The 14,442-nt window shown below is 40.7% G+C and overlaps 1 protein-coding gene across 6 annotated transcripts in view; it reads right to left on the bottom strand.

Annotated features, from left to right (window-relative positions):
- The window catches only part of sdk2b (sidekick cell adhesion molecule 2b), a 253,938-nt gene extending 250,970 nt beyond the window's left edge, over positions 1-2,968 (bottom strand). For all 6 annotated transcript variants that reach the window (XM_063894111.1, XM_063894115.1, XM_063894112.1 and 3 more), the window contains exon 1: positions 2,234-2,968. In XM_063894111.1, the coding sequence (XP_063750181.1) occupies positions 2,234-2,321 (88 nt within the window). In that variant the 5' untranslated portion in view covers positions 2,322-2,968. The remainder of the gene's footprint in view (positions 1-2,233) is intronic.
- Positions 2,969-14,442: the final 11,474 nt, after the last annotated feature.

The following is a 14,442-nucleotide window of genomic DNA, read 5'->3' as shown; positions in this document are numbered from 1 at the left end:
AAAACTAGTGTGTGTATGTTTTACACGCCTTTGTTTGAAATGCAAAATGTTGCATCGTTTTAGAAAAACATCAAACCTACTGACAGGCCCGAGTGTCAATAGATATCATGCAGGTACTGAGGTATTAACACTACACTTTGTTCTTTTTCTTGCTGCTCACAATGATAATGAATGCCAATATACACTGAAGATTATCTCTTTCCGCTTAAAGCAAGACTTCATAGCACTTTGGTCCGGTGAAGGCCGTTCTCCCGTCGTTAAAAAGTCGTTTCAGTGGGCTAGTCATTAAAATGTGGCAAGCAGTGGCTGACATGTCCATCCAGAGGCATGCTGCTTGCCTCATCATGTTCTTTAATCATCGCATGGAAAGAGAGCGGCCCACACGGGGGTCACTTTCAACGAGCCGTGCTCCGAAACGGACACTCAGACGGTTCGGGATGCAATTAGAGTCCAATTAAATCCTACATTTTCTGACCCACGAGCGACTGTGTAATGAAATCTGAGGGCCACTGCTGGATGGCCCGAACAAAAAGAGAATGAGTGACTGGCATAAGGCCTTCCCCTTATGGCACTACTGTAAATAATGTGTTCTTATTTAACTTGAATGGTTAAAAAGGCATTAAGAGGGAAAGAGAGAGGAGTGGGAAGACGCATCCAGAATCAGATAATGCCAGCAGGGAGAGATACAGTTATAGAAAGAGAGGAAGCAACAATGTCAGGACTCTTAATCCCTAGGACACACAAGTTATCAATCTCCTGTAAATGTCAGGCAGTAGGATATGCCCTCATGAATGATTGATATCTGCCTTGTTTGTTTTTTTTTTCCTCTTCTCTACATTGTATTATTGAGTGAGCGCCATTGAAGGCTTAGAGTCTATCTTGAGATGAAATACTCCCTCTTTACAGTGGCAGCAATACCTGAATCCCAATTACCCCTGTGGAGAGTGTGCAGTAGGGGAAAGCAAAGAGCAAGAGTGCTATTTTTTAAGTTGTGTCACCATGCAAAGACCACCTCCTGTAATAAAGCTTTGAAGATTACAGGGAGGAGAGAACAACCTTCTATCCATGTCATTCTTCAATTGTTTTACAATGCTTTTCCTAAGAATTGAGTGGGGTAGCCATTAAGTTTTAATTTACTGAGGACAATCTGGAGCAACCTCAAGGACCCACGGTGGTGACAACAGACCCAACTCTGGCCAATCTGCATGGTAAAAAATAAAACACATTCATTAATTTCCCAAGGCGACCGTTTCGTTCTGTTTCAAAAACAAACAATTAATGATAGAAATCATTTGGAAATGAACCGTCTACTATACAAATATAAAGCTAACCAACTCTATTGGGACATAATAATGTGGTGAGGGCCTGAGGTTACAACAGACTCTCTTCTGGGAACCAGAGACACACTCCAGGTCTCCACAGGAATATTACAGAGATCTTGTGGGATTATTGTGTGGAGAATCTGAGTTGTATTCCAACTAAAGCAACTGCTCAGAAAACCCTACAAAAAACTGCCACCAATTCCAGTCCCCGCTAACTGCCACACTTGGCTGTGGCTCGCCTTGTGCTCAAGGGAAACAGGCTGCATAATTCTCAAAGAGACAACCAATTAATTTTAAACATTTAATGCTCTGAGTGCACTCGCCTGCATCAGTTGCTGCATATCAATATGGATCTGCTTATTTCAGTCACAAAGTTTAATTTCTGAGGGAGTAGGCTGATTAATTAATTAATATTTATTAATCAGATTAACATTTTTGTTAACAGCTGCGATTCTAGTGACATATTCAACGCATGTGTTCAAACTAGAAAATTCAGTCACGGTTTTTAGACAACTGAACAGTTGGAAAAAAATACTGTTTCTTCATAATAAACTCTTTAAAACTGGAGATCCCCACAATAATCATATTATAGCCTATTACCTACCACAAGCATGAACTGCACTTTGGTGAAGTTATGGGGAACAAACATGGAAAAGTGTCACTGACATGTTTAATCAAGGAAATTACAGCGGTTATGGATTGCTTATGTGTAAGTGTGTGTCATTAAGAGGGACTGTGTCACAGTGAAGTGTAGCCTAATGAGGAAATTACAGGCTACGTGAAAAAGGCTAAGCATAATGAACACATTACAGACCCAATACCTTCACAAATGGAAACCCCAACATTCAACATAGCAGGGGAGTACACACTAATCGGCCCGTGGTGAATAACCGACACCGTGTCCCTCTTACCTTGAGCTTGTGTGGAGTGGATGAGTATGGAGAAAAATAAAATCCATGTGGCACGCCACATCGATCTGCTCCAGGGGTCTTCAAACATTGTCCCAAACTGGACAGAATGGACAACAAGTGTCCGGTGTGATTCTGTGTCCGTGTCTCGGTGTGGTTCCGGTGCTGTCCGCCTGACGCCGGGTCTCCGTGCAGGAACCTGCCTGCACTGGATCCGGGCAAAGCGCACCGATCTGGGAGCGCACGCTGTTCCTGCTGCCTGCAGCGACCGAAGAAATTCACAGTGTATATTCGTTTTTACTGTTATAATTTGCTTTTGTTTCACAGACTCCGTAAGATAGAGATATATTTTCCTAGAAGGAGCAAATCAGCCTTAGTTGGTTTCTTTGAAGTATTAGATGCAACTCAGTCAGATGAATCCAGGTTAGTCCATTCCTCGCTGCACCTGTAACAAGGCAGGATCATACTTTTCACGGACTCTTCGTGCGTTCTGGAGGTGCAGTTCTCCTCCTTTTCTGCGCCTTACTTCAAACTTCACCCGTTGCTGTCGGCACCCCGAGTGGTTCCAGTTTTTCCCTCACAAAAAAAAGCGGACAGACTTTTACTCAAATCCTGTCCACAGCGCGCCGTCAAGGTCGGCGTTTCAGTTTGACAGACGGGAGGAGAAGTTCAGTAGCGAGGAGAGCAGAGAAGGAGAGCAGCCGGGGGAAAGAAAGCGCACGCTGTCATGGTCGGAGCCTGCCGTGGAGGAGAGCCCGGCTGCCGGTGTGCGTCGGATGAGGACGAATCCCGGGTTCTTTATGAGGAAACATTAGGATCTGACGTGCAGGCAGCGCAGCGCAGGTTGCCACCATGCGGTCAGGCACAAAAACACACTGTTACAACACTAGACTTTCACAGGAGAGAGGAGAGGGTTTTTATTGCTTTACACGCCACAAAAAAAGGTGGAATGAATATAGTCCTTTGTTAAAATGATTTAAGGAACGCATGCTTGTGTTGCCAGAGTGGTGCGTAGGGTGCCTGAGGAGAAATCATTGTAATAATATTGAATGGATTTGCTGTGTCGGAGTTCATTGACCTTCTAGTATTTTAAATATCCTATTGCATAATTCAAATGATTTATATTTTGACTACATTTTTATCCAGTGAAGGTAGGCTACTGTAGGTTAGCGCAGCACACCTTCTTTTCTTTCCCTTTTTTAAAGCTGTTTAAGGAGCTTGTCGTGGATGGAAAAAGACACGAATGGCTGTGCTAAGTCTTTACAAAAGCCAGGACTGAAACTGCTGCATGATATCTAGTATGTGTTGGAGAGGAAAGAGGACAAGGAGAAGGGGGGAAATGAATGAGTGCAGGACAGAAGGAGGAAGAGTGGAGAGAGAAAGTAGGGAGGGTGATAGAGAGTGACTGAGCAAATACTGTTGCCAAAATGACAGTATCAGTAAAGTGGAGGCTGAGGGAGAGAATGAGAGAGCACGACAGAGCAAATGTTCCTGTCTTGAAAATGACAGTGCCTCGCTAGGAGAAAGCAGGAATGCTTAATGTTTTTTTCGGTTTTTTTGCGAATAGTGAGCCGTATTAAAGCCACCACAGGGCAGTAGGGAAATAATGCACCATGGTAATAGCTTCTGTTGTTTCTCGGCATGATTCTCAGGTTCCTGTTAGCTTTCACCCTGTCATCCCCAACATGTGATACCTTGCACAAAATATAACAATAAGGAGAGTTAACATCAGGGGAACCAAGACGGAGTGGTTCCTCGGCCACCCTCAGGGCTGCTTAGGGACCCCATTATGATTTTTCAAAGTACATACTGTGACTTAACTCACCAAGAGGGCAATTTCGAAAAACCTCAGGACACAATATTTGAGCCAAAGCGTTTCAAACACAACTTGCAAAAGTCCTCGGTTCATGTGGCTTTTTTTTCCCTCCTCCACTCTTTCTCCTCCAGATGCCAAAGCAGCCAGGTGTTAGCCCTTGTAGGTGAAGATGAGCAATAGCTAGCTGTGATCACAGGTGCTAAGGCTGCTTACTGCGAGCTGTACTCACGACGCTTTGTATCTGGCCCTACAATGAACCAGACAACTGGGAATGATGGTTCCCAAGTTACTGCAGACTGCAATTATATCAAGTAATCCTGACATTTGCCCAGGGCATCCATATTTAACACCTTAAACCAAACTATTGGATGCCATTTTTGGCAGAGGAAACAGACAAGGGGGCAAATAAATCTGCAAGCAATTGGAGAAAACATGTGTACTTTCCTCAACAGACCATTATGTTTTTGCAAGTGTAAGCTCCTAAACTTTTAACTTTAAATAACACTTTATTTTGTTTTCAATCTTGAAATAATTGCCCCAAAGGTTTAGCTTTGAATGTGTTTTTCTCATTGTTCCAGGCAGCCATTGATTTCCATTAATTTCTGTATGAAATTAAAAATAAGTCACTGAAGACATGCATGTTTCAATAGCCTTTTAATACATTTTCACACAGGAAGTGGAAATCAATGCTGCCTTGATTGGTAGAACTGCAGATTCATTAGATGGCAGAGGGATTAGCTGTGATTTAAAGAATACACTGGTGTAAATTTGCAGAGAAAATGAACATAAACTTGCTACCATGATCACTGCAGTGGCTCTGAAAAAAAGACTCACTATTTCCAACCTAAGACCTTTATTCACACCTTCCCAAACAACATGATTTTCATTCAGACTTTTCTTACTGACTGAAAATTCAACCACGCCAAAGTGAAAGAGGCAGTGAGAGTTTGAACTCCCCCCTGCACCTTCTAAGGCCTAGAGGAGAGCAACAGAGAAAAAAGAGAGGAGAAGAGGCATCGTTGAACAACAAAGGGCATCAATGTTTAAAATCATCCGAGATACGCTCAGACCAAATCCCTGATCAGCCGCTCTGATTTTCACTTTGGTTTGGCTGCGAGGAATGTACCTCAGATAAGGTGAGACCAAGAATACACATACAGGCCCATGGCAAAATAAAATCGGAGAAATGGTCTGTTGCCTGCCCATTTTGAAAGGTAGAGGTCAGAAATGCAAACATGAAGGATGCCACACACACACGTGCATGTGCACACACACACACACACACACACACACACACACACACACACACACACACACACACACACACACACACACACACACACAACCTAGTGTGTTAACCTAGAGGGTAACAGTGGTTGCTTTCACCTCCAGTGATATTTTACTAGAGGACAGCCATGATCTACCTAAAGAAAATCAAGAGATGGACACACATGCTGTGTCATTAATGATGAGCTCAATACTATGTATTAAACATTTCTCACCCCATTAGCATTTCTCTTGCAATTAGAGGCAGTTTAAGGTGAGGCATCCAAGGAAAAGGGATCTCTTAACCAAAACGAATGCTTCAATCCTCTCTTCCACTGCTCTGACCAATCTCACTGGAGGTTTAATGAATCGGAACAAGCAGGAGATAATAGGAATGGGAGCTCGTGGGAGGCCAATGGGGTGATGAGTGTTGCTTATTACCTCCAAGGACAATTACAATAAAGATATGTCATAGTCCACGTCTGATAAAGAAAGAGTCATGATTTCGTATTGGGCTTAGATAACTGTCTGACTAAGCCCAGTCCATAAAAGCAGACTGAGCCTCATTTAGAAGAATACTTTTTCAGTATTTTTCCTTTGCAAGTTAGGGTATGATTATTTATTGGAGGTCAAAAGAGGATTAGCATAAATAGGGGTAGCTGTGAGTAACTTGCAGTACCTTGTTCTCCTTTCTCTTTCAACCATTGGATATTAAACATTTGAATATTTTGTAAAATTAAGGAGGGTCAAAGAGTAATGACATCCTGGGCTCCATGTGCTTCACAAACTAGGCAACATGAGGAATCTTTTCTTTGGTACTGCGCTTTCAAGGCCATGGTAGTTCATTGTCACATTCACAGCAAAGAGGCGAAATTGCCTTGAGTTGTGAAAAAATTTAAAAAACAAAAGTGACATTTAAACATTCTTTTGGACAGTCTAATTTATGTAGGGATCTGTAAACGTGGTGTAGGCATTTTGGCAGATGGAGATGAGTAAAGAAAAATCCAACTGTATTCATCAGAGAGAAAGAGAGATCAGTCGAAATGCAGCGAGAGGAAAGCGGAGCAGAACTGTTTGTGGAAGGGAGACAGATGGTCAAAATAGAAAATAAATATGTTAAACTGCAATGCGCCAACCTTGGCAAAGGAGGGTCTATAACACAGAGAGAAAGGTAACAAGGGTAGGCGTTTGGAAAAAAGCAAAGAAAAAAAGTTTGAGTGTAATGTTTCTGTTTCTGATTTGCGCATAAATCAATCTCCAACTCCCTATGCCTACTTCGTTAGCAGCTCTACACACAATTAGCCTAAAATGCTAAAAGGAAATCAGGAATGTAAATGTGAAATTTGAGCTGAAGTATGATCAACCAGCACCTGAGCAGCGGTTGCACCTGACTGCATCACCCTAAGCACATCACTCCTCATTTCACACATTCAAGAGGTTACAAATAAATCATGAAGCTTGGAGCAAAATCAGATTTTAAAGGGTTGGCTCACCCAAACAAAAATATGTAAGTGGTGCTGAGCACATTTGAGGATTCTACTGCTACCCCCAATACAGTTCAGTGGACTGAATGGTGCTCACAGCAATGTTGTCCGAAGTGAAAAATTGATGCAGCATCCCTCCATAAATGAATCATGGTTTGCATTATTGTGATTGAAAAATACGATTAAGACTCTGGAAATGCATAAGTTACTCTTGGCAAAAAGCTGACACAGTGTATGTTAGAAATGGCAAGTTTATATGAAGGACTGCGTTTTCCTGGAAATGTCCTATTTCCAACATTGCATATCATAAGGTCTTGAATTGCTGCTCGTTGACGTCCCTATGCAACATTATTCAGAGGAAACACAGTTAAGTGACTCACTACTTAGCATAGTGTACAGTTTAATCTGTAGGAAATCTTATGGAACAGTAGAAGCCTGCTTTGACAAAAGTTCAGCCTCTTAATGTTTTGTACTCAGGTAAATTATCTGATGATTCTTTATCTGGCTGTGGATTCAGATCTTATCTTCAAATAGAACAAGTAAGCTGAGGGGTATGAATAAATGTTTGGTACATACACCTGCATCGTACAAACATATACAGACAAACAACACAGCCGTGACTGGTTCTGACAGATTGCCTGGGCCACAGAGGTGCAGCCACCGTACAGCTCAAAAGTCCTCCTTCACTTTATCACTGGCTGGGGAAAATGAATATAAAGCCATGTCAAAGCTGAAATAGAGTGTCATTCTTTTAGTCCTGATTGAATTCTGGGCTAGGCGCCCATCTGACACATCCAAAGTGTCACCCAGACATTCTGCCTAAATCCTGCTCTGTTTTGAAAGGATGCCAAACCCTGACACCATCTGCGTTAGTGCGGGTTCTGCCGTAACCCTTATTTGCCAAGACATTTTGCCTTCAAATAACATGGACCCACGAGTGCATATGCATACAATATATATACATGCACCAAAGAATCCACAAATGCAAATGAGGATATGTGTTGGTTGGTCCCCATTGGGTTAATCTTTTTGAGTCGTTTTGGATCAAACATCAGTTGATGTGGAGCTGTAATTGGTGCAAGTGTTAAACCTTGGGCACCTTTATCAGATGCATTGATGTTCCTTCGCCCACTGATATGTGTTCAGGTCAATATACAATATGTGTCATTGAGCCTGAAGCCTGAAAAGGCATTCACTGCCCAACTCACTGCTACAATGGCAATATAGAGCTCCGGCCTCCATGTTCTTGGAGTTTTGACCCTCACGCCCCCACAGTGTTGAAAGGCAGTGGTGTAGATGTTGGATATTAATTTGGTTTCTCTTCTTCTCTCTGGAAAAAATGCTCTTACAGTCTACATTTAATGTATTTGAAAGAGTGAATTTACCCATTATTATACTTTACAAATGATGTCTTCTCTATTTCCCATTTGAGTACTTGTTTATTCTTTGCAATGTTCTATGCTTTTTTCATGTCCAATATCCCGACTGGTCTATGTAGTCAGTGAGAGGAAAAAGTACAAGCATAAAGAAGACACACATTGGTCAATGTGACTGTTTTCGCACATAGATAAGGAGCTATTACCCTTTTCATCCTCTGACCGGCCATGTAATGGCTTGTACAGAGAATGTTTTTTTCTGTGTATCTTAGCGGAGATAATGACTTCTTTCAGGAAGCAGAGGTGCAAGGATAGTTGATGGATTCAGTCCTGGAACTCTTCTGTATCCAGTTATTCTACTGATTGACTTCTTCCGCCATACAGCTGTCCTGTAAATGTATCATCCTTGCCTTAATTATGCACTTTTTGTGTCAAGCTACCAATCCCTATCTTGAATCGTCTATGAACACATGCATTAATACACAATGCATGTCATCTGGAAGTGACAGGATCATTGGTTATTATCATGAAAAGATTTAAACTTTAACCTCTTTTATGTGGGGAGGGAGCAAATATGAAATTATATAAAAAACGAAAAAAAGGCATGCTGTTTTATAACCGTACAAGCTGCATCTAGTGGTTATATGGACAAATTGAGGAGAAAATCTACTTAATCTAGCCGCGCTGCATGTGCACAATGTGTGCACCCACGGGGTTGATTGCTGTGGTGATCGAGGGACAGAATCTGTCTGATTTTAAACAAACAAATCCACTTCCACCAACCAACACCGAGTGTAGACCAGGCTCATAATGCCAAGGTGCAGATGTCACTCTCCTGGTAGCAGCCATGAGTTGCTGTGACATTAGGATTGACGTTTTGAATGTCAGGGATGCAGGGACCTTTCACATAGCGAAGATCCTCTTTGGCCAATAACTACAGATTCTCTGCAGCTTTCCACGGTCAGTTGGGCCATATTTAATTGTAAGACCCAGAGGGCACATAATAGTCAGCCCTGATACAACAAACCAACGTTGTACTGTAGTTGAACCAATATCTGTTCTAACATAGATAGACTGTACACCATGACAGAGTTCAGGTCTCATCTTGGAACTGTTTCGGAGACCAGAACAAAACCAAAATACAGAACGTGTTCCTTTTCTCTATTGGACTTATTATAATACCTGTTCCTTGGTTTGACATTTCATTGAATCGAGTGTTTTGTTTTTCTGGTGTCGACCAAGTCCTCCCCCATGGAGTTATCTCTCAATTGCAAAACGAACAAAAGACGACTGTATTTTTTCCTGTTCGTCTCTATTGTCAGGTAGCCCTAAACTAGCAACTCTAAAAAGGACTACTTTTGTATTCAAAATCACAAATGGAGTTTTAATGGAATGCATTTATTTGAAAGGATGCATTTTAAAGAAACAACTTTTCCAAAGACATAAAAAAACAATATCTCTCCGTGCGGAAAAACTCTTATGAGGGGCAGACAGATGATTAATTTAAAACATGACACATCGATAATGACATTTTCAAAACAGCGCCACAAAGTTAGTGGCAATCATCCTTTATGTTCAGTTTGCTGTTAAAATCTCAGATTCTCTTAATAGCTGTTTTCCAAGTCAGATTTTGTATTTAATTATAAGGGTCCTGGGATTTATATCAGACTTAGTATGGGAGCTACAGCAAATTATAAAAGGGCTAAGGCCTCCCTTCTCCCTGTTGCTATTTTTTTGTATTTCATTGTTTTATATACATGATTATACAACTATGGATATCTGAGGTAAAAGTCCCAAGTTAGCCACAAAATAAGGTTTTTATTCCCAAATAATTCATTTTCACATCATCTGAATTACTTAACTATTAGTTTTTTTTAACAGGATAAGTTGCTATTTGCGGAGTGTAGAGCTGCATTTGAGTAAGTGCTGCCCCCACCCACCCAATTCAGATACCTTTGAATATTTCTCACTGAAGCTTTGAAGCTAAAAAAAAATGTGGGACAGCCTTACTCTGAACACAGTGATCCTAGTTCAAATATACTGCCTTACACCATTTTCCGCCATGCAAATATTAAAGCAATTTATGCTTCTATATATAATTCAAAATTGATTTAGCGTGGGCAATATCTGCAATGGAGGTTTTGTTTACTGAAAACATACATGGAGGAATACAATTAAAGTCAGAACACAAAACACAGTGTCATTATACCTTGGCAGCAATCACAAAATTACATGCATGGTTAGAAACATGATAACCCTGGGCTGGGCATCAGTGCAACGTGTTCTAACGGAACTTGGCAAAACACGTTTGTTATCTTCTCAATCACACTGATGGATCACCTTCCCCGACTGAATTAGACATGTTGGGAGTCATTCCGTAGCCTGGCAGGTACGGCAAAAAACAGATTTAAAAACTATTGTTCATCACGTTTATGCATCTAAAAAAAATAGCCTCAGAGATGACATTAAACGTGATTGCTCTCATGCATGCAAAATGCAAAATAAAATGAGGATAACATTCCTGTCATGCTGAAATGATCCTGTAAAGAGGTCTGCTTTCAGCAGCGGTTAACATGCCATTCACGTAAGACCTGAGAGCGACAAGACCTCTAGTTTGACTTTTCTACATCTCAGGAATGAGTTTAGAAAATCCCCTTTACTTCACCGGGAGCGGGGTGTTTGTTTCAAAGAAGGCAAACACCTGGTCTTTAAAAACGTGAGAAGTTTATACCACCCACTCTCACAACTCTGCTGTGATTGATGAGAAATCATTTATTTCCAAATTCATTGTTAGATTTATCTTTAACTCTTATAATGTTGTTCCATTTTTCCTCAGTGCAGTAGAGAAGTTGGTCAGTAGAGAATATAAAAATCAATTTAAAGGAAGGCTTGTTAAAAGGAATGACTTGACACCAACCTTTCGACTGTACTGTATAACTAAAGAACATGCTTCAGTGTGATTGCATGCGTCAGCATTTCACTTCCGAATGTCACCTTTGACTGTCCGCTGCAGTTTATTGCTCGCAGACATTCCACATATCAGTCTCTGCTGCCTGCGTTTCCATTGGTTATATTCAGATCATATAGGTGATGCCCACATCTCTGAAGTTAAAGTTAGTCTCAGAATAAAGACAATAAAAGCTTTTTTTAATGGGAGGCACTGTTTGAAGTGAAAAGCCATTAAAACTAAATTTGCATTTCACTGCTCGATCTATGACAGCTCACTAAATTTGAGCCCTTGTTTGTGCCCAAGACTTTTCTCCTAAAGCTTTAAACCAAATAAACAAGGTTTTAAAGTTTATATCCTGCAGCAGATTTTATCGACTCCTATGTTTGTTTGAGCCTTAAGACTTGAAATGATGTTTTACTGATGTGTAGACAAGTACCAAATGTAAAATGTATCCCAATGACATTTTGTTGAATCCCATAACTGTCAGGACATCAGCTTTGATTAATTCTGTGAGGATTACAGTTAGTCATTTCCCAACCCACGCATTTTGAAATCTTCAATTCCATATATCTACATGTCTGTCGATCAGTCTTACTTAAGCAAAATATAAAGAGGAAGGAATCTAAAAGAGGAGAGAAGGAGAGAAAGAAGCATGAGTCCTTGATCTTTCCAGGATTGGTTCACCCTAATTGCCATGTATGGTTGCCGGAGTATACGCGCCAGCTCTCTTTATGCACACAAAGCCCCTCATTAAGAGCCGGTTGGACAGCAAGCTTGGTGCCGAGGTGAATGCTGGCTAGAAGCGCTGGCCTGGCATCTACATGCAGGTGCAGAGCCGACTGCTTTAATTGACAACAGGAGCGGAAAAGGATTCGTGCTGTGCATGACATACCCGCCTTCTCTCGCAGACTCTCACTTTTTGATCGGCTTTAACCAGGTTACCGGTCCATCTGACAACCTATCAGCCCGGCTTCTCTGTTCCAGCTCTCAGCTCCAACTTTTTTTTAGAAAATGTCTCTCTCTCGCACAGAGCCTTCTTAGTTCTCCAATTTACATTCTGTGCTAATGTAATTAAGTCTAAATTGTGCAAAGCATATACAGAATTATGCTGCTATGCTGGTAGTATTTTACCCTTCTTTGGACATTAAGGCTACTGGTGCCTCATGGGTAATGTGTTTCTGTACAGCAGATTCCCTCTATGGTCATCAGTTTGGCTTATTTCAATGTACTTTCTATTAGTTTGGTATGGTGAAGGGCTTTAAATACAACATTTTATGAGTCTTATTGGCCGCCTCTCAGTAGCCAAACGGAAATTGTAATAAATTCAAAATGGCAAGGAGAAACAAAAATGTAAGGCACCCATTTCAGAAATCCTGACCAAAAAAGCTAATTTACTTTAGCTTGAGGTCAAATTATGCAGTACACAAAACATGATGTTGTGATTTGAGGTGTCATACTGAAATGTACCTTGATTTAACATCTCTCTCTTTAAAGACCAAGATACTTTCAAAGCAGTTACTTGGGTTTAGTTTCAAGTCCATCCAAGCCTTGAGATCAATTACATAACACTGTCTGTGCAGACAATGAAAGAGACCAGGACAAATACATAGGAAACAAATCTTCTCATTTTGCAGCACCATAAAATACAATGCCCTTGCATTAAAAGAGCCAGTGGATCTGACTTAAAGTTATAGAAACCCAACTGACCTTACTGCACCTCCCAGAGAGAAAACTGAATTAAAAAGATACAGATGCTGGATGCTTCCATGGAACCAATACCTTTTATCAGCATTGTCACCACACTAAGACTTTTTTGGGTCTCAGAGACAGGATAGTTGGATTGGTTTCGGTTGGTAATGTTGTCCATCGGACTCAGGCTGTTGGCTCACAGGCTTAATGAAATACAGAGAGTGGTTAGGCACAAAAGGTCTAATTAATTCAATGTATTTTGCCACCTCTTGACAGTGAGAAAAGGAAAGCATTCAGATTAGAGCAGCTGCAAAGTGTTTCCACCCCCTTTTTTTGCTAGTATCGAAGATCTGACTTGTTGGTCCTCTTCATCTCCATCCATTTCAATAATTCATGAAATGTGCAAAATATCATTTCAGGCAAAGAGGTTTTCAATTAAGGACAGATTGCAGAGCATTTTTCTTCTTCATATTGACAGTTAAATACACTTTTGGAGACGAATGTCTACGAAATATCTCAAATTCATGGAGAGAAAGACCTTTTTTATGGGTGCATTTCTACAGACATCAAGAACATAAAAAAACAGAATGATAGTGTTTCAGAAATGTGATGTGTTTAGTGCTGAAAGACTCAGTTCATCCCAATTCATCCACTCTTTTCTTCCTTCTCATGTGTTCTCCAGATGTTTATATTTATTTTCCAACAAATAATACAGCTGAGATAACAGCTGTTATGGTGATGATTTTTCTCTATGAGCTCAACATTTTTTTTTTATTTGTCAGGGTGGTTCATTTGTACTCACTTAAAGCTTCAAAATGAACAGAATGAATTAAATCACAGGCTATTCTGTGAATGAAAGTGTTATTCAGTTGGATTTGGTGCAAAAAGGCTCTGCATATAGCGGAACCCCTCAGAATCCAAGCAGCAAGGAGCAAGGATTCTGCTGGGTGGAAAACTAATCCGCTCTTAACAAACACACACACATGAACATTAAGTCTAAGTCAAATCAGTAATACCAGAAGCTTAGCACACATAAGGAGGAGGCAGGTCGGTGGAGGGAGCTGGGGCAGTAAATGGTGTTGGAATAAGTATCAGTGTAGCAACAGGACAGACGTATCTTCAAATTCACATGGATTTCACATGATTTGTTTTACCACAGTTTCAGTGTCTCCTCTTCGCAAACAACAATGGGTCACTTTTAATTTGATGTGTTTTGTTCTTTAATAGTTTGGGGTTTTTTTGTCTAAAATTGTGTTGAACATAGTGTTTATTGTGTAGAATGTATCAGAGAGCGACAGTTGTATTGGTCCCCAGACATGTATGAGTGTTAAGACAAAAGCATCCCATGTTATTAGCAACTTAACAACAATTTTGTTTTTTATATAGGTGGCATTTCTTCAATCTTACAGAAGTCCTCTAGAGTGTTTAAGTTAAGCTTTTTGTGCATGTATATGGTATGCAAAGGCTAAAATCCCAAAGTTCACGTCTAAGGGAGTTTCTCTCCCACACACTCCCCCCTACCTGAAACACCTCGATTTAACTCCTTTGTTTGACATATTGACATCACTAGGTTGGACTCCTGCTTCTATTGGCAAGTGCAGCAACATATTTTATGTGAAAGGCTAAGGGGC

Source organism: Eleginops maclovinus, chromosome 10 (genome assembly GCF_036324505.1).
Source record: "Eleginops maclovinus isolate JMC-PN-2008 ecotype Puerto Natales chromosome 10, JC_Emac_rtc_rv5, whole genome shotgun sequence".
Lineage (NCBI taxonomy): Eukaryota > Metazoa > Chordata > Actinopteri > Perciformes > Eleginopidae > Eleginops > Eleginops maclovinus.
Note: the sequence above shows the minus strand (reverse complement) of the source record. Positions and strands in the feature narration are given on the sequence as shown.